We start from the raw sequence: 27,702 nt of genomic DNA, 5'->3' as shown, positions 1-27,702 counted from the left end.
AGCCTTAATCTAACACTAGTTAACTTGTAGGGGTATTTTGCAATGAATTATCATTATTAAAGCGTTATCTCCATAAATGAGCTTTATAACGTATTAGTTGAATTAATTTAAATTTCAACGTAACTTATCAAACTCATAAAAAAAAAGTTTATTATATCTATTTAAACTTTATTGGGATTTAAAGCAAAAAAGTTTAATTTATGTAGCAAAATAAATATTGCACCCTTAAACAATTAGAGGAAAAAGTGCTAAATATTTAGGTTCTAAGAAAAAAACAAAATATAAATAAACATCCCGCCGTGACCTATCGCCGGCGAGTATCTCCGAATTCATCGCAAACGGCAGACTTTCTTATCTTCTTCGGCATTCTTCCGGCGGAACATCGCCGGAGATATCAGAATACTGATACACTTGTTTTGAGCCTGTAGAAGAATCAAAACTGAAAAAAGCGAAGAAAGAGCATTAACAGAGCAATGGATCGGTTAGTAGCAGCAAAGGAACTATCTTTTCGAATAGGGTTTACAGGACACAGTGGTCACCTCACGATCGAGCCTCTCCCTCCCGTTGAACGCGATACTCCTCTCAATTCTATTCCTGACTTCATTTTGGTAAGCTTTTCTGTCACTCACACTCCTTATTTTTCCTGGGCGTCATTTGGTATGAGGGATAAGAGATAATAATCCCGCTATAAAATGCAGACTGTGTTTGGTTAGAGATAATAATTAATCATGAAATACCCCTAAGGTGGTATTGGGGTCACCTTGCTTGCAACTGGGACTTGTCAAAACATGCAACTTTCTACAGAGATGTATCTAGAATTTTTAGGCATTAGGTCCTGAATTAAGGTGTAGCATTTGAACTGCTATGTAGGCATTTGTTTACCGAGTGTTCAAATCCCACTCTTTCTGCACTTTCACCTAATTCATTGATGATAATGATTGAAATGTGTCAATTAGCAATGGAAATAATGATTCCAAGAGCATTTTCGTAGTCTTTTTCTAGCTTGATTGCCATATATGGTTTGGATAAATAAGTTGGAAATAAGTTCTTTCTCCGAAGGGAAGCAATAGGTGGTTGGATCTTGGGATAGGAAGGAGAGTGATTGGAATGACGTTGGGTAGAAAGAGGGATTTAATGCTCTTTAAAAGGCATTTTATCTATTTTAGGTTCTATTATTTTTTAACAACTATCTGAAAACATGTGTTTACTTGGAATGTCTTTCAAGTTTCATCCGAGTCTCTGCTCTAGCATGAAACAGCTAGGTGCTGGCACTCAATTAGTAGCGCTGGCACGTCACTCGGCTCCTCGGCTCACTTCGGTTGCAAAGACTTTCTCCTTAGGCGCAAAAGTTCCTTTTTTAGGAAGGACAAGTTACCATTATACGTTTTGTATTATCGAGCCCTACTATGGTCTTAGCACACATACACACACTCTAGCATACATGCTCACGCACATTAGGTGTTCATCCATTTTAGGTTTTATTACTTCATAACAGTTATCTACAACATATGTGGACCTGGAATGAGGTCTCTGATAGGAATACATGTTAATCAATCACATGTAAATAGGGTTTGAATCAGAATTCACAGGTTTCATTGAACCCGTACTAGATAGGACTTACTACTTGGTAACTCTGTCAATCAAGACTTAGGTATATGAGAAGAAATTACTTAGCTTTTTATATATTTACACTCCCTATCTATACACTCCTGAAGATTTTACAGTTCTATGTGTTTACTTATTTTAGTTTGTTGATTGAATGCATGTTCGTTAGCCACCAATGAAAAGAGGAAAGTGAATTTTAAATTAATATGACTTATTTATGACAACAATGAGAACTACACTTAATTCCAAATTGTTGGGTCAATTATATGGATACTCTTTATTCATTCTGCTATATTTGAACCGTTATATGCTCCCTACATAGGCAGTAACCCTTGGGGGTTTAAGGGGAGAGCGAATACATCATAATCTGACAAATATTTTGTTAGTACCCTTTTAGTCTACCAACAATTTTATGCATGGAAATTAAATCAGTAGCTATTAATTATGTTTTTCTGTTTTCTCTGTAATAGGTTCTGTAATAGTGTTTTCCTGTAGCAATTGTTTTCTCTGTAGTAGTAGTTATTAGAAGTCTGTAACAGTGTTTTCCTGTTGCAGTTGTTTTCTCTGTAGTAGTAGTTATTAGAAGTTATTAGCAGTAAGGAGGTTATTTTTCCACTTTCTCATTTCAGTAGTAGTGGGAAGTTATTTCCTTGTTATTAGGTGGGTGGTTAATCACCAATGTTGTATTTAAGTTATTTGAATTTAATGGAAAAGGGGAGCAGAAAATTAGTCAAGTTTTTGAGTACTTCAAACTCAAGAGATCGCAGGTTCTCTCTTAACGAACTAGCACCATAGGTAGAAAAAAGAAAACTTCAGAACTTATCTTGCAGCGTCCCATAACTAGATCCATAACCGGGGACCATACCATATTTCCAACCAACAACCACACTACCGAGGTCGGAAGCACCTCACAACAAAACCCACCAAACTAGAATCTTGTCAGAAGCGGCACACGCCCACATGTGTCACCTAGCAGTGGCACTTCTTCGATGACTGCAGGCACGCGAGCCTTTGTCATAAAACTTCTGTTAATATTTTCTTCTTCCAAGGTGCTCTATCGCCATCCTAAAATCTTCCAGTCTAGGTGAATGCTCTTCCTGGTGATCAGAGAAGTGATAACTGCTTTCCGATTGATTTTGATGACTTTTTTGCTTTGCTGACTACATTTCAGCGTCATTCTTTCTTTAGGGAGTTCACTTTTTATAATTGAGTTTGATCATCCATGTCAGGCCTTATCCGGTGACCAGAAAGCAATAATACAAGTTTTTAAGTGTCTTCTTAGCTTTCTCATCAACTGTTTTCCTCTTTGTTCCATTATCCAGATATCAATTAGATGGCAACCACCGGAGGAGGCTATTTCTTTTCTGTTGAATCAAAGAAGATTAATAATTAAGTTAATGCCCCCAAGGCCTAGCTCAAGTGGCAAAATGGTGGAGGATTTGTGGCTTAGGTCGCAGGTTCAAGCCCCACACCATGCAAAGTAAAGCCTGGTATTTAAGTGGAGAAGGGTAGAGGGGCGGGCCCATTATCCACCGAGTTTAGAAGGCTGTGATTGGTCCAAAGGGCGGGTCACAGACGGATTTCTCGGTTATCAAAATAAAAATAAAAAATTTAGTTGTTCATGAATGTTGTGATGTGACTACGATTAAATTTAATGAACCAATATTTAGGATTCAAGTGAGTATACCAAGAGGGGGAAGAGATTTGCAAGGACGTGTTTGGTAGGGTGTTTCAGAAAGTGGGTGTGTTCACCGGAAGCTATTACACACTGGTGTTTGGGGCATGGTAACCTTTTGAAGACTGAAGATGGATGTGCAGAAATTTTTGAAGCTTGAAAGATAGAACGAGATGTAAGGATATGTTGACCTAAGTTTGCTAGCGATGTTATTGTTGGGCACTTTGTTGGGCTATAGGTACACATGTTGTTTTGACTTTTTTAAAGAAAGTAGGAGATGCATATTTATTTTTGTAAATGCTATATATGTCACACATGATATGTCATGTATTAGGATTTTGGTGAGAAATGTTGGTAGGGTACCAACATCCATTGTGATCTGTGATGGGGAATGGGGCACATTGTTTCAGTGTTCTGAGAGTTAAATAGTGAGCCGTTCTCTCTGGACTAGATAAGTCTGTCAGGATCTGGAGGAGAGACAAAGGGGATTACAAGGAGAAATGGAGGGAAGTATTGCGTGTAAGAAGGGGCAAGTTCTCATGGTCTGCAATTATAGTGTGATAGTCGAACAATGAGTATGTCTACGGTAAAGTTGGCGAGCATTTTGATGTGGGAGAGATGTAATTTGAAAATATGGCAAAAAAATGGGAGTGTCCTTGAATTAGGTCACCAATAGGAGGAATAGGTTGAATCAACAACTATGCCTCACTCCTCTATAAGTTGGGAGCAGTTGTATGATTGTCACTAATCATGTTTTTCCATTTAATCTCAACTCGTGCCATCATTATACCAAATAAAACTTAAAAAGAAAAAATATTAAGCTACATATATATAGTAATTGCACTATTTTACCGTAGTTGTTCCTTTTTTCTTTATATTTTGCTTTGTCATGCTTTCTATAGCATCTACTTTGATATGCTTTTCCTTGAGTTGAGGGTTTATCGTAAACAACCTCTCTACCTCCCAAGGTAGGGTAAGGTCTAGGTACACCCAAACTCATTTGTGGGATTACACAGAGTATTTTTAAAAAATATCTAAATAATAGTAGTAATGACAACAACAATATAATAATGATAATAATATTAATAGATTGCTAAAATATAAGCGGGAAAGAGAGGAAAGGGATTATTTGCCTTGGGGTGAGGACTAAATTTGTCACTCCAAATGAGTGACCCAACCCTTTCTTAGGCTGCCAGGAAAAGAGTCGAACTTCTAAAGAAATTTGAGCCCTAGGCTCTGATACCATGTAATCTAACGAAATAAGTTATTCTATTCATGAATATACAAGGTATTTATACAATTACAAAGAATCCTATAAAAGGAAATCAATCAAAACAAATAAAAGAAAATATTCTACAATAACTCTTATTATTCTGTAATATTCTACAATCACTCTGTGATTTGTTACCATATTCTGTAACAAGGCTCTAGCACATGTTTTGAATTGCAAGGTCGGGAAACGGAGGGAAATAGAGTCTGTTCCATCAAGTCCTATTATGTGATGCTTTTAGTGAAACAAGAGATTGTTTTCCCACATCCTCGATATGAATCCCTAGAGTACTGAGAAAGGTGTGCTTCTTCACATGGTTAGGCATGACGGGGGTGATTTTGACAATGGAGAACTTGAGGAAGAGAAAGATAACTTGTGTTAGTTGGTACTTCATGTGCAAAGAATCAGGGGAAGACGTAGATCACCTACTCTTACATTGCCTGGAAGCATTTTTGTTATGGGGGTAGCTGATGAGATGGTTTGAGTTTGAGTGGGTAATGCCAAGAGGCGAGAACTATGAAAGAAACAATGTTTAGTTGGGCTCGTAGAAGACACAGGGCATGTGGAGTTGCACCTTTAGCACTGATGTGGACTATATGGAGAGAGAAATAGAGCTTTTGATGGAATAGAGAAATATGTCATACACTTGAGAAATAACCTCTTTTCTCTTATTTCTTTTTGGTGCACCCATGAGGTTACTTTTTGTATAGATGATCGGGTGGTTTTCATAGAAAATCATGTATTTTGTATGTTTTTTTAACTTTTTGGTATGCTTTTTGTATTTGGGAAAGTTAATGCTCTGTTGTTAATAATATTTTAACTTCATTTTTGTCAAAAATAATGTCATAAAAAATATTCTAACTTCATCTAAAAAGGTCACACCCCTTGCCGCCAACCATGCCAAGAAACAAAGCTTTCTTGGTGCTCTAGGGATCCAAATGGAATTGTGGGGGAAGGTACCTGCCTTTCTCACTAGCAAAATCTTATAAAAAGAACTAATAGTGGGTAAGCCGTCGCCAGACTCCCACCACCTCCATACATCCGAAAAGTTGTTTGGTGTGTCTAGCCCATACAAAAGCTTTATCAAGTTATGAAACTCTTCCATCTCCCAATCATGAGTGTTCCTTCTCAAATCAAGTAGGAGTGTACATATTGTATGTTCCTAACTTGCAATAGATATACTCGGATTTTGGAGTGATAGAGTGACTCTGTAAGAATATCTTTCAACTGATACCATGCTCGTATCATGCTCTGATACAACCACCACCACCATCACCAATAACAACAAAAACAAGCCCAATATAATCCCATAGGTGGGGTCTAGGGAGGGTAGAGTATACGCAGACCTACTCCTACCTTTAGAAGGTAGAGAGGTTGTTTACGTTAGACCCTTCGGCTAAACAAACAATAAAAAAGAGGCAGCAGTAACACGCAGAAACAACAAGATGAAATAAGATAAGGAGGTTTAATAATAACATGTAGTAATAGTAATCTAAAGATAAGGAAAACAAGAAGAATAATATTAATACTCTAAGAATGGGAAAGAAATACTCCCGCCTACCTACTACCCTTCTACCTTAATCTTCGACCTTCCCCCGCTCCTATCAAGGGTCATGCCCTCAATGACAGTGGCGGATCTAGGATTTTCACTAAGGGGTCTTGTTTATAATTACGGGTTGTCTTGATTGGTTAGCAGAAACTACACTTTCTTGATTTGGATGGATAATCAAGTCCATATAATTCAGATCAAGCCAGGACCCACCAATTTCTTGATATCTACCTAATAACAGGTAATATATTGTTTGCAGAATTCTTAGAGATCAAATTTTAGGGCTGGACCTAGTTTGATTTGTCTTTTTCCCTCCAATTTGCTTTTGCAGTAATAATTAACACCCTGCAAACTTCTGGCTGTCCTTTCTGGGACTCCTTAATTGAAGCCTATGTATTGTTTTGGCTCTATGATATTAATCTAGCTTTTGGCCTCTGACTATTCTATAAGTGGGAGATTTGAGGAAGCTTTAGTTTTAGAGAATCCCTAACTTTTCATTAAAAGACAATTTATCTTGCATTTAAACAGAACGTACCTGGAGTTTAATGAATACAGAGGATTCCGATACCCAGCCAATCTAATCTGGGACAGAGTGATGGTTGATTGGTTGATTTCTCTTTGAACTGCTACCTATAAGGCCAAGGACTTTCAAATCTTTGTTTAAATTTCATATACTAGCAGCATATCCATGCTTAATATTTCCAGTTATATGAATCACTTCAGTCATTGCCTTTTATTAAACTCCCTAATAATGACATCGGTACTTGATGTTTAATATTTAAAATTATTACTTCAATACTTGCTCCATATCAGTTCTCATACACATCCCTCTTAAAAAAAGTGTAAACACTGTTTATGATCACTTTTATGTTTCAGCCACCTGCATTTCCAAAGGAAACACCTGAAACAATAAAGGAATTTATTAGGGAGAAGTATCTGTTGCCTCAGCTGGACGCAGATGAGTTTTCTCCCGAAAAAGTCGGAAGGCAGTGGGAGTTTGATTGGTTTGAGAGAGCTAAAATCCTTCCAGATCCATCTTTGCCTCGATCTGTTGTTGTTCCTACATGGGAAGTGCCTTTTAGACGTCAGCGGGACAGATTGGATAATGGAGGATGGGAACCAAAGTCAGAGGAGGTATACAGAATTTGCATTATCATTTTATCAACTTTCTAAGTGTTCATGCTTTAACAAGTTCCTTTCATTACTGATTTTCATTTCCTTTCCATACTAAAATCACTGGGGAATTTCAGGATCTGAAATTTCCTTTTTGGTTGCTAATCCTGACATTTTTTGGCTCACTTCTGACTTTCTCAGAGAGACGTATCAGAACTTACAATTGGAGCTGATGATTCTGGGGCACTACCGCGCATTGTTGGACCACCAAAGGATTTTGTTAGAGGAAGCATTAATAGTCGTCCGTTTCGACCTGGTGGCTTGGATGATTCCCCTTCACTGGGCAGAGTTGTTCCTGATGGTGCTACAAACGGTGGATGGGTAAGGGAGGTGCTTAATGGCGGTCCTGCCCAAACCGCTCCTCCAAGCTTTAAGCAAGGACCTGATCTTGGTGATCTTAAGGTAAGGTTTTTGAGTTTTTTAACCATTGAAGAGCTTTTGATTAAGTTATTATTCTGTATATAAGACGTTATGAAACATCTTATTTGTATATATCTAAGGATACACATTCATGCTCTTGGAATATATATGAGGATCAGAGTGCTGTCATGAACACAGTGGAGGTGAAACTGGTTAGTACCACAATAAATTCATGTTTTCTTATATTCTTATATAAAATATAGACATTTACTTTTATGTTTCCTTCCTATCAAGTAAATACTGTGGTGGATTATATGCACCCTAGGTCTGCTTGCCAGAATTGCTTTGGAATGTGTCAAGTAATTTTGTTCTCATCTTCTGTTTTTTTTGACAAACATCTCTGTCTGGCAATCTGCAGAGTGACTTATCCGTGCAGTTTGATGACTTGTTCAAGAAAGCTTGGCAAGAGGATGTCACGGAGTTTGTTGGAGATGGTCTGTATCATCTAGAGACTTCGTTTAATTGCTTTATGTTTCTTGTGTTTGAAGAGTGATTTCATAGTCAAAGATCTCTAGATTAGCCAAAAGGCCAATTTAGCCAGGACAGAGTTAATTTTCTTTATCTGATAGACATAGCAAACATGTAATATTTTAGGATAGCATGCCTATATGTCATGCATTCTTCCTTGAAGCTCAGGTTTTCCTTTTTTTTCCACTTTTGTTGGGAAAGCAGTTTCCATAGCAGAAGAGTGAAATGCTTGTTGAACACCATCATGTGCTTAGGTAGTTTTGATCACGGGTCTTAAGTTAAATGTTTTGGTCATGGATGCTGGTTTAGGTTGGATAAAGGCATTGGATAAAGGGATTTTATGTTGATGGCAATGAAGGAAATGGAGACGATATTGCACATGTGCTTTATGCTGATGATACCCTATTGCAATGTGAAGTAGACAGGGTGCAAGCTCTATATTTGAGGGTCATTTTTTTGGTGTTCGAAGCTGTGCAAGGGATGAAAGTTAACTTATCCAAAAGTACTGTTTTCTCTGTTAATGCTGTGGATTCTATTGCTCAGTTTGCTGAGATCCTGCAATGTAAAGTAGAAGCTTTTCCCACTACACATTTGGGACTCCGTTAGGGGTGGCAATTGGGTGGGGGGTCAAATTTAGACGGGTCATAATTGGTTAAGACAACAATTGGGTCAAGACCCAACCCAACCCAAATTTGCTTGGGTCAAAACAGGTTGGGTCAAAATGGGTTAGGTAATGGGTTACATTACGGGTCTAGACCCAACCCAACCCAATTTTTACCAAGCTTAATTGTTTTATTTGTTCTTTTAAACTATTTTAGCCAATTTGGGTTACATATTAACCCATTTTTTAATGGGTTGAGCTAATGAATGAACGGGTCAATAACCCGCCCAAACTGTTGGGCTTGGTTTTGCCACCCCTAACTCCCTTGGGTGCTAGAAAGAATGATGTGGGGTTTCAGGAAGGATAGTTCTGGTAATAGCATTGTGGTCTCTCTACTTATGTTATGTCACTTTTCCCCTCATCTCCTAAGGTGAAAAAACGATTGGATTCACTTAGAAGGAACTTCATAGGGCAAGGAAATAAAGAGAACAGATGTTCACCTTGTGGGATGGAAATCTTTGATCTGTAGTTAAAAAACTGGTGGAAATGCCGAAAGGACAAAATTTCATCTGGTTAAATGGGAGTCTGTGACTAGGAGTAAAATGGGCGAGGACTTGGAGTCCGGAACTCAAAGTGGATAACAGAAGTCTTCTATAAATGGTTGTGGAGGTTGAATGATGGGAAGGATGCTTTGTGGAAGAGGGTCATTGTTACTAAATATGACAAAAATAGATATTGGGATCCCAGAATAGTTGGTTCTCTCTTTGGGATTGCAGCTCGGAAGCAGATCATGACTCTATGGGGGTGATTTTGAAATTGCATTAAGTTGAAATTTGGTGATGAGAGGAAAAACTAGAATTGGACAGATTCACAGGACAATGATGAACTTCTTAAGGGTCAGTTCCCAGCACTTTCAGCCTAGTTATGGACGAGGAATGCTTAATTGCTGTCTGCTTTTCTAATTCGGGGGGGGGGGGGGGNGGGGGGGGGAGACCTTAGATCAAGGAGAGGACAGAAGAAACTGTTGATGTAAATACCCGTCTATATTGCTTGGACAGTTTTCTTGGAAGGAGTCAGAGATGTTTTGACGGCAGAAAGGATTCCACTTCTTATGTTAAGCCATATATGTATTCAGAATTTAGTCTTTTGTCTTGAAACTTGAAAGAGAATTATGTAACTAGGATGCCAAAAACAATGGACTTGTTTGATTCTCTTGTGATGTAGGACTGGACATGTTCTTTTGCTTGTACTGAATATTAGTACCATCTTGGTACCTTTATTGATATTACTTCTTACCTTTTAGAAAAAAAAAGTGCTCTCTCTTTGACATGTTAAGCTTTTAGATGAGATGTCCACATAATTCAACTATGAGTAAGTAGTAACCATGGAAGTTAAAGGAGATGTTGAATTGTGAAGTAACATATGCATAGGTGAGACTTTTTCTAAACTTTATTTTACAAGAAAAAGTGATGCTTTGAAGATAAATCAAGTCATATCAAGCAGATAAAGTTGAAGTGTTTGGTACTTTTGTATTTTTGGTGTAAAGGCACATGTGTAGAAAGATCATGATTCAAGTTTTGTTGTTTTCGACTCCTTGTAGATGATAGAGGAGCTGTAAGTTTGGTCTCTTTACAGTCCTGTGATTCGGGATGATTATACTGTCTTTGTATTGTATTACTACTTATATAAGATATGTTAACTGTTTCAAAAAAGAAGTGATGCTTCTAGTTAAACATTGGAGAGACCGGAAGATTATAGGAAAGTTATCAAACAATGATATATATTTGAATCATGGGCTTCTGTGAAATAAATTAATTATTAGAGAGAGAATTATCTTCTCTATGTGTTCTCTAAGAAGAAAACATTGAGGATTCTATCCAGTTGATATACTTTTTAGGATATCTGTAATTAGTTTTTTTTTTTCATTTCATTGTTGATATCTTTTTGGAGATGGCCAGCATAACCCTTAATTCTGAGGAATACAATTACCAGTTTTCAAAAAAAAAAATTATTCCTCTCATGTAGGTCATACGTCTGAATTGCAATCTGAAGCGGAACAATTGCCATCTGTCAAGCCAGAGCTACTTCAGGTTGAAGTTGAAGTAAACAAGTCCGAAGTGTCTGATGAGGGTCTAGACACTGAGATATCCGTCTTGGATGAGATTTTGTCTGTTGAAGCAGAAGGATCAATATCAAGATTGGATGGGGATAAAGATGGTGCACGTCAAGAGAATGACGTAACAGACATTTCTTGCTTAACAGAGTTTTCCATTTCCTTCATTTGATAAGTTAAAGAGGAGTTCTCCAATTTTTTGAATACTGCATCAAGTATAGTGATCTTTTTTATGCTTTTGCTCTACACATCTGATGCAGGGATGGGCTGTTACTGGTGGCAGTGAAGTAATTGTAGAACGATTTCATGATCTCATCCCTGATATGGCTCTTACTTTCCCTTTTGAACTCGACCCCTTTCAAAAGGAGGTATAAATCTATGATTTATGTAGTGTTTTTCAATGCTGATATGGAACTTGGCATATCTCTGCCTTATTTAATCTTGTGTCCCTTAAAATTGATGGGTAAATACATGCTTTCAATCTATGTTGCTCGGACTCTTCAAAAATGTCGACGGGTGCGTGTCGGATCTTCCAAAAATAGTGTATTTTTGAAAGATCCGACGTGTGGCAACATTTTTGGAGAGTCCGAGCAACTTAGCTTTCAATCACGGGGCCCATGTTTTAGTCAGATGATGTTTCATTGGCATGAATGGCAAAGTGTTAATTTTGAACATAATAGGTTGAGTTCTGTTTGCTTTTTTATTAACTTGAAACGATTTGTTGTGTTTCTTTTTCCTTTTCATTTCAGGCATAGATATGCCTATCAAGCTGTTAAAAAAATTGTGGTCCTTCTCATTGTGTTAATTGCAGGCCATCTATCATCTTGAAAAAGGGAACTCTGTCTTTGTTGCTGCTCATACATCTGCTGGGAAGACTGTTGTGGCAGAATATGCATTTGCTTTGGCAGCTAAAGTATGAATTCTCTTTATATCATGGATTTTATACTATTCGACTCTTTTTTTGGTTATAAAAAAATATATCAAGAATTTTATACTGATATCTAATGTATAATCTTCTTCTTTGCTTATAAATAAAATGTCTTCTGTTTTACATATCCTATGTATAAGTTCCTTTACAACTTTTTGGGTCAATCCTGTCCAAATTTTCTTGTCTTTATTTGTCAATAGGTTTGCACCAAATTTATGTTTTTTTATTGTGTGCTGCAGCACTGTACCAGGGCTGTATATACAGCTCCAATCAAAACAATCAGCAATCAGAAATACAGGGATTTTTGTGGGAAATTTGATGTTGGCCTTCTCACAGGTGATATAAGCATAAGACCTGAGGCCTCTTGTCTTATAATGACCACTGAGATATTAAGGTCAATGCTTTATAGAGGGGCTGATATGATTCGGGATATAGAATGGGTAATTATTAAATATTTTGCTCTGCTCGTTTCACTTCTACAACCTTTCCAGTACTTGAGATAATTTGGTTGGTTACTGGTATTTTTTTGTTGCGAGTTTAGGTTATATTTGATGAAGTGCATTATGTCAATGATGTTGAAAGAGGTGTTGTTTGGGAAGAAGTTATCATTATGCTTCCAAGACATATCAACTTTGTCCTCCTTTCAGCTACGGTAGGTCTTGATATTTTAGTCACTTTATTTTGTGCTTTGGATCAGTACTCTTAATGTAGGTATGAGAGTTAAAGACACAACAAAAAGATGTGTGAGGATGCATGAGACAAATGTCTTACACACACTTTTCTATGTATAGTTTCACATTTGATCAACGAACAGTAGTACAACTTCTAACTATTTAGCTTAGCAAATCTAACATTCTACCGGAAGTCAGTGCCCACTGATCGAATGTCGCTAATTCGATGATGGACATGGTAAATATGTTTGGATGATCATTTGACATTATGAATCTAGTGACGATGTCTCTTGAGAGTATCTTTTCTGTGATAGCAGTTTGTATGTATTCAATCCTCTCTTGAAACTCTGGACTTGATGCAATATCAGGTGCAGCTTGATCATCACACACAAGTTCCATCTAAGTGGGTTATTGAACTTAAATTCCTTCCATATTTGCTTGATCCGTATGAGTTCTCAAGTTGCCGTTGCGATGGCTCAAGACTTTGACATCGGATCTTGTAATCACACTTTGATCTTTGCTCTTCAAGATACTAAATTGTCTCCAATTAGAACACAATATCCAAAAGTAAAATGTCTATTAGAAGAGAACCCGTTCGATCAGCATCAATATATGAGAAATAAAGGCACGCAGACGATTTATGGGAATGCGTGAGACCAATGCCTTATGCCTGCATCTTTTTATATGCACACTTTACAAAGTATAATTATACATTTGATCAATGTGGGGTACTCATACGTATAGTGACAGCCCCTTTGAACCATTGATGCTTGGCCTATCTAAGAAAGGTAGCATTTGACATTTGCTTGATCTGAGCTTAATTACTATTGTCTAAAATAGCATAATAGGGTCAACAGATAGGCATATTATACTTTATGTGAATAACAATTGTAGGGTGTCATGGATTAGAGGCCTCCCTTAGTTACTATTTTGAAAAACTTTTTTGGTCATCAAAGTCATAATCGTTATACTCCAACAGAGTTGATTAGCTATCATTTTTATGGCATGAGACATCTTTCTTATGACATGACACTCCTTAATCAGTTTTGGGTATACATTAATTGATGATAATGAGTGCTTGGTTGTTGGTCAGAAGCGGTTGCTTGATACATTGCACTGCTGAGAGGAAACATAGGAAACCAGATTGAAACTTTTGAAAAATCTGTAACTTGGCAGTATGCTGATTTATTCTTTCACCAAATCCCGTCGACAAGAAACCTTTTGGTGCCACAATGAAGAAAAAGAACATCTTCAAATTTGTAATTGACCATCAAATTATCTCTGTGGACTGTGGCTTGTAAACAATGGGTATGTTGGACAAAAGTCTTAAGGTTCATCTAGTTGAGCCCTCGCTCCTCTTAAAAAAGAACCAAAAATAGAAGTAGAACTAGTCAGCTAATGTCAGATGTTCGTCCAGAAACTCTTTTTTTGATGTGTCGTTGACAGTAAGATTTTTGCTGCATCCAAAGGTGTGGCTTAGTAGTCAATGAAGTGGGTGGAAAACCATGAGGTCTTAGGTTTAAATCTCAGTGGTGACAAAACAATCTAAGCGATTTCTTCCCATTTGCCCAAGCCTTGGTGGGTCCAGTACCTATTCTGGTTGGGGTAGTAGGTATGCGGTGGAATAGTCGAGGTACACACAAGCTAGCCTGGACAACACCGTCATAATTTTTTTATTTTTTTTTGCTAGACTTCAGTTTCAAATTTTGGACCATTTTGACCATAAAGACAACTATGTCGAAGATCTCTTAATATCTATTGGAGTGGGAACACAATCCTTCCTAAAAAAAGGATTTTGGGAACCTATTGCATGATTGTAGTAGGTTGGCAATTTTGCCTACTTTTGTTTATAGAAAAACTGAAAAAGTCTTGAATTACCTCATTTGGTTGATTGTTTTACAATAGTCTAATGAAAACTAGAAAAAAAGGAAATGAGAAAAGTGAACAGAAGAAATCCTATTAGGGCTTATGGCATACAGCTTGAAATAAATGGAAACCCGATTTCTTGGATCGGCAGCAGGTCCCAACTCGCCATTCATCATTTACCATTGTCTGTAGAATTATCGCCGATAGATAACCAAGATGGCAAGTAAAGATGTGTGGGGGCAGGCTTTCTGTAACTTGCCAGTGTGCAAATTGCTGGCAGTAAAGAGATTTCTACCATTGAAAGGCCCCAATGTTTTATAACATTGCATGGGTATTTGAAGGGAATTAAAATTGGAAAGATGCTAACCTACTGCAGTTGCCATGTAATAGGTTAGCAAAACCTGTCAAAAGGAGCTCTCAATGTGGGAAGACATAATATAAGTAGGTGCTTCAGTGGGAAGAAATGTTAGCCCCACTATTGGTCTCTATCTATGAACTAGAAAAGAAAATGCTTGAGCTTGTGCTAGGAGGGAAACTAAGAGATGTTTCATTTTTTTATTGCAGGTACCCAACACAATTGAATTTGCAGACTGGATTGGTCGTACAAAACAAAAGCAAATTCATGTTACTGGGTTAGTCGTGCTTTCTTTAAATTATAATTCAAAAAAATGAAGTTACATGACTTTGTTTCTTGAAGTTCTCCGGGACCTACTATGATTCAGGAAACAAGATAGGAGCTTTTATCATTATAATATATCTATAGAGTGCTTGCTTGATCTGGTTTCCTTTTCTTTTATGGACTTTTCTATCAGGACGACCAAAAGACCTGTCCCTTTGGAACATTGTCTCTTCTATTCTGGGGAGCTTTACAAAGTGTGTGAGAATGAAGAGTTTCTGCCTCATGGATTTAAAGCAGCCAAAGATGTACATAAGAAGAAGACCGCAAGTTCTGTCTCTGGCGGCGCCAGCTTGCGTCCTGGGTCTTCAACAGCTGCTGACAAGGGTCGAGGACAGAGGCGTGATAGCTCTTCTCAGGCGAAGCAGCACAAGCACTCTGGTCCCCAAAGATTCGGGAATTTTGGTGGTGGTTGGGGAGCGCAAAGCACTGGGCCTGGACAGAATGTTATGGGGTTTAGGAGATCAGAGGTGTCTTTGTGGTTGACGCTGATTAATAAACTCTTGAAGAAATCACTGTTACCTGTATGTAAAAAAATTCTTTTAACATGCATGGTTCCTTGTATATATTCCTTCCACCGCGTCTTACAGTGTAGTTAGCATTGCTGTTAGTATTTAATCTCTTGATAACTTGTCCGCTGTGTTTTTCTTCTCCTCTTTTAAATTTTTTTAATAGTACCGTTTTTCATTTACAGGTTGATAGTAGACTTATCATTTATTAAAGCCTAATATTTATCATGAAATTGTAATTTCAGGTGGTTATATTTTGTTTTTCGAAGAATCGATGTGACAAATCAGCTGATAACATCCCCGGTACCGATCTCACAAGTAGCTCTGAGAAAAGTGAAATTAGGATATTCTGTGCTAAAGCATTTTCGCGGCTTAAGGGATCTGACAGAAACTTACCGCAGGTGTCCTACCTAATTTGCTGCATTTGTTAATCTAGCGGACCATCTGCTTCTTGGTGTCCTGCTAATTGCAGAACAGTGTCTTATTGATGGTCATCTAAACTACAGATTGTCAGAATTCAAAGCCTTCTGCACAGGGGCATTGCTGTGCATCATGCAGGGCTCCTCCCAATTGTCAAGGAAGTTGTAGAAATGCTTTTTTGTCGAGGTTTGGTTAAGGTAATATAACATGCCAGCTTTTTTAAGGGAAAGGGCACATTGTTCCACAGAAATGCCCATATTGTTAGGACGTTACAACAACAACAACAACAACAACATACCTAGTGAAATCCCACTAAGTGGGGGTCTGGGGAGGGTAGAGTGTACGCAGACCTTACCACTACCTTGTAGAGGTAGCACATCGTTAGGATGTTACTATATTTAATTACTTATTTAATTTCAGATATTATTCTGCATTAAGCATGCAAGAGGCATATAATTTTATGCTAGAGCACTTGTTAGTGTACACAAAGGCATGCTCATATACTTAATTAGATACTCAGACATACAGAATAAAGTTAGAGACTCAATGAAAATTAGTGGAAGTTAATTTAAGATATTTGAAAATTACGTTACTACTTACTAATACATTGCCAAGTAGCTACACGCCTGTGGTGGGAGGTCTGTAACTGGTTTGGAGTACATTGGGTTATGTTGAGAACAGTAAAGGAGGCAATGTATAGCTGGGCTTTCAGAAGATGGAGGAGAAGACCTAAGTGTAGTTCCACTAGCAATCAAGTGGGTAAATTGGAGAAAGAGGAATAGGAGGGTTGAGAACAATTTTGTACATGTGAGGAGTAACATCTGGTCACTAGTTTCTTTTTGTTTTATCCATGAGGCCCCTTGTTTGTGTCTTTGTGATAATTATTGGGTGACCTTTGTAGAGACATATTTTGGTTAATGTTTCTCTTCTTTTAGGTATACTAATACTACTTAAAATGCAGTGATTTCCCTTCTATAAATAAAATTATTTAACCTTTAAGAAAGAAAAAAATAAAACAATTAGCATTTGGTCATGTTTGTATATACTAGCACTGATAGTATATCCTAGTAGGAAATTATACTAAAATAACTTCTTAAGATTTGGGAAGAGTCCTAGCTTTGGATCCAATTAAGAAATTTTGGACCCCATGATTCTTGTTTTTTGAACTATGACTCGTGATCTAATGTTATGTTCTTTTCAAGTAAAAAATTAACTAAATAAATAAAGGGAAAACGGTTCTGATGAAATGAATTATCAGTTAAGTGGTGAAATCCTTGAACGAAGTTGCACGTTGGGCTAGTCATTTTCATGTTATCTACTTTTACTACTGCTGCTGAATTTTCTTTACCTCCTTTTGCCATTTTGTGACCCATTTGTTATCAAAATTCCTGTCCTTTGGTGAGTTTTACTTTTGAAGGTCTTAGATGCTCATTTAATTCTTGGTTCTTTCTTAGGTTCTGTTCTCGACAGAGACATTTGCAATGGGAGTTAATGCTCCAGCCAGGACGGTAAGTCATCATTTGCAGTGATCTTGTTACTTTGATTGCAGTTATTTTCATAGAACATACTCACTCCATCCCATTTCACATGGCCATGTTTTATTGGGTACGGAGTTTACAAAAGAAAGGAAGACTTGTGAAACTTGTGGTCTGGAACAAATCAAGGACATTTATATGACTATAAATCATTTTATTAAGGTAAAATGGAAAGTGTAAAGTTAAAATTTTTCTAAACAGAAAAAGATGTTATTCTTTTTGGGTAGACTAAAAAGGTTAGTCTGCCACATAAATTGGGATATTAGGAATAAAAAGTTTACTCTTTTTATGATAAAAGAGTCTTTGTCATATGATTCACACCATGTCTCGACTCTTGAGTAACTGAGGATAGTGATCATGTTTCCATTTAATTGTTGTAGAATGGTTTTGCTATTTATTCATTGTTAAGAGTTGAAGGCTGAGAATTTTAAGAACTAGCGCTGGATCTTTATTTGTCAGCCTCAGAACATATTTAGAAACAATGATTAATTCTGGAAATATCCTCTTTCAGGGAAAAACCTAAAGCACATACAAGAGAGATTTAACTGAGCTATAGTAGTATATTAGCTCTATTCAGGGTCTGGACAGAATGCAGAAACAGTTAAGCATGAGCTGGGAGTTAAAGAACTTATAAAGTGGAGATAATGGAGGAAAGCAGAGAATGTAGAGGAAATCACATAAATTTCTTGAATGCGTTTCAATCAAGTTTGCCAGTAGCACAAAATATGCACATATTTATGAAGAAAAGACCACATAGGAAATCAGATGTTATTGACAATCTTAGGGGGTTATAGTCTATGATTTGGTGGGTATTTTCAAGAATTTTTTCTGTGGAATTGACTATCCATTGGTTCCCAATGAATGACTCATCTTGAAGGGGTGAATTTCTTGAAGTTCAATTTGACTATTAATTTTAGTAATTAGCTCCAAGGTCCATTTGTTTGCAGAGGTATCAGAGAGAAAACTTATCCATATCTTGAACTATCCAATGTTGTTTCCACATTATGTTGTCCATATTCTAGATGTCCAGTCCTGGGAGTGCAGGGGTGGGTGGGGGCGTGGTGTTAAGTGTCCCACATTGGTGGAGGGACTGAGCTGTTGTCTCTTTATATTGAAGAAAATCATTCTTGTTGAAATCTTGAATTTTCAGTACCAAACATGGCAATATTTTTATATAGTTTTTGTCAGGTTTGCTTTCTGGTTCTGGTCATTGCGTATTTTCCTTGATGTTCAAACTTCCTATGCTCTCTAATTCCTTGATGCCATGTGGCATATTATTGCAGAGTACCATCTTAGATTGCAGAATTTCTTATTAGTTTAATATTTGATATGTGGGCCGTCGGCCTTTTGGCTAAGATCATGAGTAGTATCTATTCTTATAAGTTTAATATCTTATATGTGGGCTATGCCCGCACAATATTAATTCAATTTTTTTAAGGGGAGCATCCATCAAGGTAGCTTGCTACCTGGGCTCTTGTGTGTTGCTCAATAGGTAAACAACTTAAGTGGTGACACTCATAAGTTAAAACAACTTCAGTGGTGGAATTTGTCAAGATGACAATACTTGCCTGTAAAACATTGATTTCTCTTTTAGTACCTCCCAAACCTCTAAGATTACTATTTGTATCGAAGGAAGTGTTGGTTACTTCTGACCCTATGTGCTTTCTCCCTTTATCCAATTCAATTGTCGCATTTCCATAGGTAGCAAATGATCAGATATAAATATTAGTTGTTAGTACAGAAAATTTACATGGTAATTGGGTCTAAAGTATAATTAACCACTTCACATTGAATTTTTTAAAGTATAATGAACCCAACTTACCTTCTATATCTTTTTACTGTAATATATTAGTTATTAGAAAATGGTAGCATGAGGAGAGAAGGTCAAGAACAGTTTGAGCTGTTCACTTCTTATGTGGGATAAGTGATCTCACTGGAAGAACTATTGGTAAAAGGTCTCCTTAGTTCAGTATCTGATTATGTATTGATCAATTTTTGAATTTTCAGTACCAAACATGGCAATCCTTAATATAGCTTTTGGCGGGTTTGCTTTCTGTATTATGGTCATTCCTGACTTATAATTTTTTACCTGCTTATTTTCCTTGATGTTCAAATTTCTTGTACTCTCTAATTCCTTGACGACATGTGGCATATTATTGCAGACTGCAGAGTACCATCTTAGATTGCAGAATTTCTTTAGTTTCCCCGTTGATATTTGCTATTAATTATTCAAGGATCTGTAAGCAAGCATATCTCTCTATTCAAATATCCTATTGCTAAAAAAGTTTAAACTGTATTAAATTTTGGGCAGGTTGTTTTTGATTCTTTAAGAAAGTTTGATGGCAAGGAATTTAGGCAACTACTTCCCGGAGAGTACACTCAGATGGCTGGGCGTGCTGGAAGGAGAGGACTTGATAAAACTGGTACAGTTGTGGTGATGTGCCGAGATGAGATCCCTTTCGAAAATGATTTGAAGCATGTAATAGTTGGTACTGCAACTAGGCTTGAATCTCAGTTTCGACTGACCTACATCATGATTTTGCATCTACTTCGGGTTGAAGAACTGAAGGTACATGTTTTGACTAACTAGGAAAGAAGAGAACAGCTTGATCTCAAAATAGTCCCATACACAGCATCTATTTCAAAATTCAGTTTCTGACAGTTCATTTTCCTTGCAATTTAGTTTTATATGATTTTAGAGCTAATTGGTTCTTGCTGCATCATTACCATTCTCATTTCTCTCTCCTGGAGCTTGTATGTAGTAGCGAGTTGGAAGTATTTTCAAGTCTCTTTATTCACCTGCAAAACATTGTTTAAGAACGCTTTAGCAGATAAAGTTCATGGTTATTGAATACATACAATAAGTCTAAAAGTTTGAAGCATCCTCAGGAAATTCAATGTTTCTTCTTCTTTTTTCTGTTTCCTTTTGTTTTTAATAAGCAGTAAAGAAGGATCAACACAAAAGACATTAACTACTCTAAAAAAGTACTGCATATACCGCTGACACAACCTTTTCTTTTTTCTTTTGCAAATACAGCTGATTTGCTCAACAACATTATTGGGCAACGGCGTATTGCCATTACATCTCTAACTCATAATTTTAGAGTAATGGCACTTGTTAGTAATATGATCCATGTTAATGATGTGTTCCATTTCACGGATTGATGTTCATTCTCACTAGCTTAGTTAATTCATCCCAGCAGATTTCTCCTGATGAAGTACAGTTTACAAATTTTTCAGGTTGAGGACATGCTGAAAAGAAGTTTTGCTGAATTTCATGCTCAGAAGAAACTACCTGAGCAACAGCAACTCTTGATGCGAAAGCTTGCTCAGCCTACAAAATCTGTTGAGTAAGAATTACTAAAACAGTTACACTATCTGAGTTTTCGACCATAATTGTCTTTCTGGATTCATTTTTCGACATGTATTTGTCACACCTTAAAACACTTATATGTGCTTCCTTGTTTGTCTGCATTTGCTTCAGTGCTTTGATGTTGTGTGGATTTTCCCAAGCTTATTCTTTTGTACTTTTTTTTTTAAAACTGGTAATGACTTTACAAAATCTCAACCTAGCTTAGGTTACTGCTTCACAAGGATCCAATCATATCAACTAGTGATTCAGCCTCCTCAGCACGGCTTTCTTTACACCTAAAATAAAACAAGAATATACAAGTCATCTTGATTTTCTCCACAAAATTGTATTTGTCTTCAAAAGCTCTATAGTTCCTCTCCTTCTAAATGGTCCACCATTTGCAAGCAGGGATAAGTCTCCACCATTTTTTCTGACTAATTNNCCCCCCCCCCCCCCCCCCCCCCCTTTTTTTTTTTTAATTCTTTTGTACTTCCTGGTATTGTTTAACATGTCCTCTCTCTCTCTCTCACACAGACACACACACACAGAGGAGAGAGAAGCACAGACACCAATGGTCTTGAGAATCCTGTTTTTTGGTAGTGCTTTTAATTGCTAAATTCTATAAAGCCTGTCCGGTCTATGAAATACTTGCTACTATGAAGCCTATTATAGCTTCTAAATGCCACCTTCTGTGGATGACTCTTGCATCATTTGTGATATTTATTTGCATAGTAATAAGTACAGTTTGTCTGATATAGATGCATAAAGGGTGAACCAGCAATTGAGGAATACTATGACATGTATTTGGAGGCAGAAAAATATAGCCACCAAATAGCAGAAGCAGTAATGCAGTCACCAGCTTCTCAGCAGTACCTTACTCTTGGGAGAGCAGTGGTTGTAAAATCACAATCAGTAAGTTCTATTACATTCTATTCACTAAATAGGCATTAGACAGTAGCCTCTTTTCATCTTCAAGGTCAAAATATTGTCAGCTATCTGGCACACAATAATAATAATAACTATGCATCGATCCCAAAGTAGTTGCATCTGTATATCAACGCATTATTCTATTTGCACATGTTTCATTCTAATACTCAAAAATCTTTCTTTTGAGACACAGTAGAGTTGAGCTATCTGGTATGATTTGGAAATTTACAAGGCCAAGTTCTTTAGTTCCATGATCTAGTCCTCTGCAACGGAAAGTCACATCATAATCTTCAGTATGCAGAAACATATGAACATTTTGATGATATATCATTTAAATGTAACCAAATATGGTATTATTAATAAACCAGCAAAGAAACATATGGTTCAAAGTGTTTCATGAAGTAGGTCAACGTCTCTGAAGGAATTTTCAATGGTAAAAATGGCTGAAGGTTGATAATCTGGATGATTTGACTGGGCCTCCTAGTATAGAAACTTCTGCAGTTTGAGATCACTTGTTTTGAAAACTGAAAGTGTTCCAATTCCTTTTGCGGTTTGTTCTGATCACTGTTCATTTTAAAAGTATCATAATCCTGTCTACTTTTGCCCATCTCATGAGGTTACTTGGACATTGGAAGTATATGATTTTTGCCTCACAGTTCATATTTCCATTAAAGAGATTCACATGAAAAGTCCAAAACATGTGCAAATGCTTTTCTTTCCCTTTACTACTTGCAGGCTCAAGATCACTTACTAGGCGTTGTGGTGAAGACACCTTCCTCTAACAACAGACAATATATAGTTCTAGTTCTGACTCCAGAATTGCCTTCAACTCTGGAAACTTCGTCAGATGCAAGCAACAGGAAAGATCAAAAAAATTCTGAAATGCAGATACTAGTGCCTAAATCAAGACGGGGTTATGATGATGAGTATTGTTCGTCAGTCACCTCCCGGAAGGGAACTGGCGCTGTCAACATCAAATTGCCTCACCGCGGTAATGCTGCCGGCATGAATTATGAGGTTCGAGGAGTTGATAACAAGGATTTCTTGTATATATGTGTGAAAAAGATTAAGATCGACCAAGTTCGGCTTCTTGAAGATGTTAGTGCGGGGGCCTACTCTAACGCAATACAACAGCTGCTCGGTTTGAAATCTGAAGGAAATAAGTATCCTCCAGCCTTAGATCCGGTTAAAGGTATGTCAGCATTATTTATATGGTTTTCTGTACCTGCCGTATATATACCACCTGATTCTTGGCTCCCCATCCTTAAACTTTATAGTTTATACTGCAGATCAATCCCTGTACTTTCTTTGAACCCCTAGTTTTGGTAGATATAATAGAAGAGTTACCTAACTCACCCGTAGTTCATCATCATCCTTCCTGGTTTCTGGTTCTTGTGGAATCAATTCCAGTTGCATGTTATCTTGTACCCCCAAAATATCTTCCTCTCGTTCAGCAATTGTGATTGGAGTGACATAAATAATATTCTCCAGCAGTGGATAAATTATCCTGTCTTGCGTCGGGTCTGAGTTGTGCCTCTGCATTCTCAATAACATCAATTCTTGGCTGGAGCGAGACCCGTAGAGAAGGATCAGATTCTACAATTAAGGTCTTAAAAGATGGGTTGACCATCTCCATGTTTTGAAAAGGCCCAGGACCAATTTCTATTAATTCTGTCAAGTTTGGCTTGTAAAACTTGGGTCAGCCCACCTCAGATAAAATAGCATCTTCCAGATTCTCCATTAATTCCTTCCCATGTGTTGAGGCATGCACACTTGGTTTGAACTTTATAAGACCCCTACCCAATATAGGATCTGCCATATCGTCTAGCCCTAGACCCAGGCTATTACCAATGCCAGCCTTTGACCCCCTGCGACTGTCTGTAAGTCGCCGAAGGCTGATTCTTTTCAGAATGTCTTTCCAAATCGGGATGGGACATAAATGACCCTCCCATTCAATGTTGATGTGACTAGGTATTCACTCCGTGGCTCCTTTGACCCTCATGTGAGCACATCAGAGATGATTTTTGAGCTCAGTTTCTTCGTTCTGCATCTTTCTTGATTTCTTTCATCATCTTCTTCGCCCCAAGCTTTAGAGGGAGGCCCAATATTCTAATCCAAGTTCTGGCATATCAACAATTTTCCGCCATGCAACCAGATGCCGTAGACCACCATGACAGATGTAGTGCTTTCTTTTCCCACTCCAGTCCCCTGTTAGAGTGTGCTCCGCCATGATCTTAGTCGGGAACTCAAAGAGAAAATGATGGTCACACATTTCGAATACCCCTATGTAGCTGCCCCATTTTCTGTTAGCCCATATGCACATGACTATGGTTTGGGATCTCCTGACCGTCGAAATGGCCCAGCAAGCATCTTCCCAGGATCTCTTTATCCTGGATTCCTCCAATCCGTTTGCTTTTCTGGAGTTCCTCCATTGAGAGAGTGCCAGATCTCACTGTCCATCTGTATTTGTTAGTAGCTTCAGCATGGGAAGAGTTCAATTATTGGGGAGATGTGACTGTTGTAATCTTGTTTTTCTCTGAATAAAATTTCCAATTTTATCTGCTGGCTTGTCTCAACCAGCATTGAATGCTGATTCTGGAATAATAAAAATAATGGACCTTTTACTCCCCTGTACTGCGACAATGGAAACAAATCTGCCGAAGGCACTCAACTTCTTTGTACAGAAATAAACGGCTCGATGGTCCCTAAGCTTCCACCTCCTGACTTCATTACCTCTGACCTCAGAAGCCTTGTGCAATAAATAGCAAATCCATCACAACTTTCCATCTGATTGTCATCCTTCTAAGCAAGTTATCTCTAGTTTCCCTCCATTCAAACCATGTTTTCCGACGAGGTGACATTCTTTGTGATATTGGATGACTTGTCTCCAGCCCTAATATTACTCTTCTTGACCATGTTTTTAGTCAATCAAGGATGCTTGAAGGAAAACACGGCTACCAAGGTTTCTGGTGATCCTGGAGAAAGAACCTTTTGACTTACTAGTCCAATGTTCGCATTGTCTCTAAAGTTTTGAATTTTTTGTAGTGAATATATGGCAATGACTGTCTGTAAGATTCTCCACATTTCATTCTCTAATGAAGATTCTATGCCAGATCTGAAGTTGAAAGACATGAATCTTGTGGAAGCATACTACAAATGGAATAATCTCTTGCAGAAAATGGCACAGAATAAGTGTCATGGTTGTATTAAATTGGATGAGCACATGAAATTGGCTAAAGAATTAGAGCTGCACCGAGCGGAAGTGAATGCTTTGAGGTTTGAAATGTCAGATGAGGCACTTCAGCAGATGCCAGATTTTCAGGGTCGGGTATGGACCCACATTATCATTACAATTTGGTTTCCCTTTTCGTGCCAATCAATTCTTGCAAAGGAAGGGTTCATAAACATCCCCTTTTACACTATTTGCAGATAGATGTGTTAAAAGAAATTGGCTGCATAGATGCTGACCTTGTAGTTCAAATCAAAGGCCGTGTTGCTTGCGAAATGAATTCCGGAGAGGAGTTGATATGCACAGAATGTTTATTTGAGAATCAACTGGATGACCTGGAACCAGAAGAGGCAGTGGCGATCATGTCTTCCTTTGTGTTTCAGCAGAAGGAGACTTCTGAATCTTTCCTCACGCCAAAGCTTTCTCAGGCTAAAAAGAGGTTATTTTTCTTTTCAAAATATATGGTGTGATATGCTCATGTCTACGTGTTGTCATTTTTCCTGTTCATCTATGAAATATATATTCAATTGTTGTTAGTAATTTTGGATAAATAAAATTTATTGAAGAGTTTTGATAAGATTTTGTGTTTGCGGTGTCTGAGTTATTGAGGGATCAAACCTGTATATCAGCCATGTCGATTTTTTGTAATGTTTCTTTAATGGATGAGCCTAAAAGACAGTGAAGATTTCTCCTTGTTATACATTAGGTTTAATGATAGAAAAGTCGTCAAAATTAATTGATGAGATGATTGGAATATGATATCAAACAAGATGTACTTTCCTTTTTATCACTACTTTGTTGGACAATTTAGGGTTCTAAATTGGTTTTTATCTCTAGGATTGGAATAAAATACATCATTCTTTTTTTTCATGAGAACAAAACATATCATGTCAAATGTATTCTCATGTTTCACAGAATCACATATGCAAGTTGAACGGGATGCTAGTTACTAACTTGGGTATATCTCTATAATTGGATTATAGTATGTCAAGTTAAATATGTCACATGTTTCACGGAATTGCACATCCGAAGAGACATCACAAGGTCACAGGTCTAAGAGTTATGACACATTTTCTTGATATCACAAAGTGGGTGCTGTGAAAGTAGAGATAGAGTAAATCTGTGGTAAGCAATTTTTGTTGAGTGTCCCACCTTGATGGTGGAAATGAGTTGTTGTCTCTTTATATGGTCCTGGGCAATTCTTACCTCATGAGTACTTTTGGAGTTGATTTAGGCTCAAGGCTCATTTCTTATCAAGTTGTTTCTTCTTTGTTATAGTGAATACACTTTATAGAGGGAAAAGAATTTTCGGGCCAGCTGCCAATTCTCTTACATTGTCAGTGTATGCCCTGCTTTTCCTTTATTGAAAGATTTTTTGAAGATGAGATTTGGTCAGACTTACAAATCAAGCATGTAATGGTCTAAGACCTGGTTGCTGATTTTGGGTCTTTCTCTGAATGCACAACTGCTAGTGGAATATCTTTTGACTGCAAAATATCTAAATTTCCTTCTGTAAAGAAGTTACTGGAACAACAGAGGATAGAGTTTAACACAGCTTCAGATCTTCTGCAGAACATTTCTGTCATTATTTGTGCCTACAAAGGCTGTTACTGTTTAAACGGTGTATGGCCACTTCGCTCTCTTTTACTTCTGAAGTCATGTCATCTCCTCCTTGCACTTTGTCAATGTTGTCTACTTGTCTTTAGTTGACTAGTGCAACTCTAGTTGTTGATTACAGTAATTTCATTCTGATAGCTTCATTCATATTTTTTCTAATTGTTTCAAGTCATTCTGATGTATTCTGTAGGTATTTTCTCATTAATTACCATGAGCTGTAACTTAATCCTGTTCTTTGGGATTATAGTTTTTTTTTGTTGCTTTGTTCTCAATGACAATATCATTATCGTTGGATTTCAGATTACATGAAACTGCAATAAGACTTGGGGAGCTTCAGGCTCAGTTTAAGCTTCCGATTATGCCCAAGAGAACCTTAAGTTTGGTTTGGTTGAAGTGGTATATGAATGGGCAAAGGTTCTTTCTCTCTCTTTCTTTCTCTCTCTCTCTCTCTCAAATCAAGGATTTGCATGTGTGGTTGCGTATGACTTATATATCATAATATTGTACCCGTTGCTTGATTCTTCTGTTCTCCAGTGTGGGGTGTCTCTAATTCTGCTTCCCTCTTGCAGGGGACCCCATTTGCTGAGATTTGTGAACTCACAGATGTCCCTGAAGGTGTAATAGTGAGGACTATTGTTAGATTAGACGAGACTTGTCGGGAATTTAGAAATGCTGCTGCAATTATGGGCAACTCTGCACTGTACAAGAAAATGGAAACTGCATCTAATGTGATCAAGCGTGATATCGTGTTTGCAGCTAGCTTGTATATTACTGGAGTTTGATTAGGTCAGGAAGCCTTGATTTCATTTGCAATTCTAAAGGACCTGACGATACACTTGTTGTACACTAAAATATGTTCGCCAAGGTGTGGACTTTGAGCAAGGATACCCTACACTTTGGCCAATTTGTACAGAAATTCAAGTCTTTCATATGTACATTTACCAATCGACAGTAAATTACACCCTGATTAGCACAGAGAAATGCATGAACTTCAAGATTTACTGTATGGCATTCTCTTAAAATTTAGGTATGATTTTGAAGTTCTGCTTCTATGTGATTGTCTTAAAGTTGTTACACAAGACTTGGGTTCTAGTTTAT

The 27,702-nt window shown here is 37.4% G+C and overlaps 1 protein-coding gene and 1 non-coding gene across 2 annotated transcripts; both read left to right on the top strand.

Annotated features, from left to right (window-relative positions):
• Positions 1 to 280: 280 nt before the first annotated feature.
• Positions 281 to 27,685, top strand: LOC125872890 (DExH-box ATP-dependent RNA helicase DExH11). The gene is given in 24 exon segments (XM_049553684.1): positions 281 to 608; positions 6,976 to 7,233; positions 7,414 to 7,674; positions 7,773 to 7,844; positions 8,051 to 8,126; positions 10,787 to 10,998; positions 11,135 to 11,242; positions 11,686 to 11,787; positions 12,042 to 12,242; positions 12,344 to 12,454; positions 14,904 to 14,971; positions 15,152 to 15,539; positions 15,770 to 15,925; positions 16,031 to 16,141; positions 17,399 to 17,452; positions 19,791 to 20,048; positions 20,720 to 20,829; positions 21,590 to 21,743; positions 22,494 to 22,950; positions 24,872 to 25,086; positions 25,188 to 25,426; positions 26,905 to 26,954; positions 26,957 to 27,018; positions 27,174 to 27,685. Coding segments are annotated over 24 exon segments (4,071 nt in total). The 5' UTR covers positions 281 to 473; the 3' UTR covers positions 27,387 to 27,685.
• Positions 18,812 to 19,001, top strand: LOC125875327 (U2 spliceosomal RNA). The gene has a single exon (XR_007447394.1). It is a non-coding gene; the product is annotated as a U2 spliceosomal RNA (small nuclear RNA).
• Positions 27,686 to 27,702: the final 17 nt, after the last annotated feature.

The sequence above is a fragment of the Solanum stenotomum genome, chromosome 8 (assembly GCF_019186545.1).
Source record: "Solanum stenotomum isolate F172 chromosome 8, ASM1918654v1, whole genome shotgun sequence".
Taxonomy (NCBI): domain Eukaryota; kingdom Viridiplantae; phylum Streptophyta; class Magnoliopsida; order Solanales; family Solanaceae; genus Solanum; species Solanum stenotomum.
Note: the sequence above shows the minus strand (reverse complement) of the source record. Positions and strands in the feature narration are given on the sequence as shown.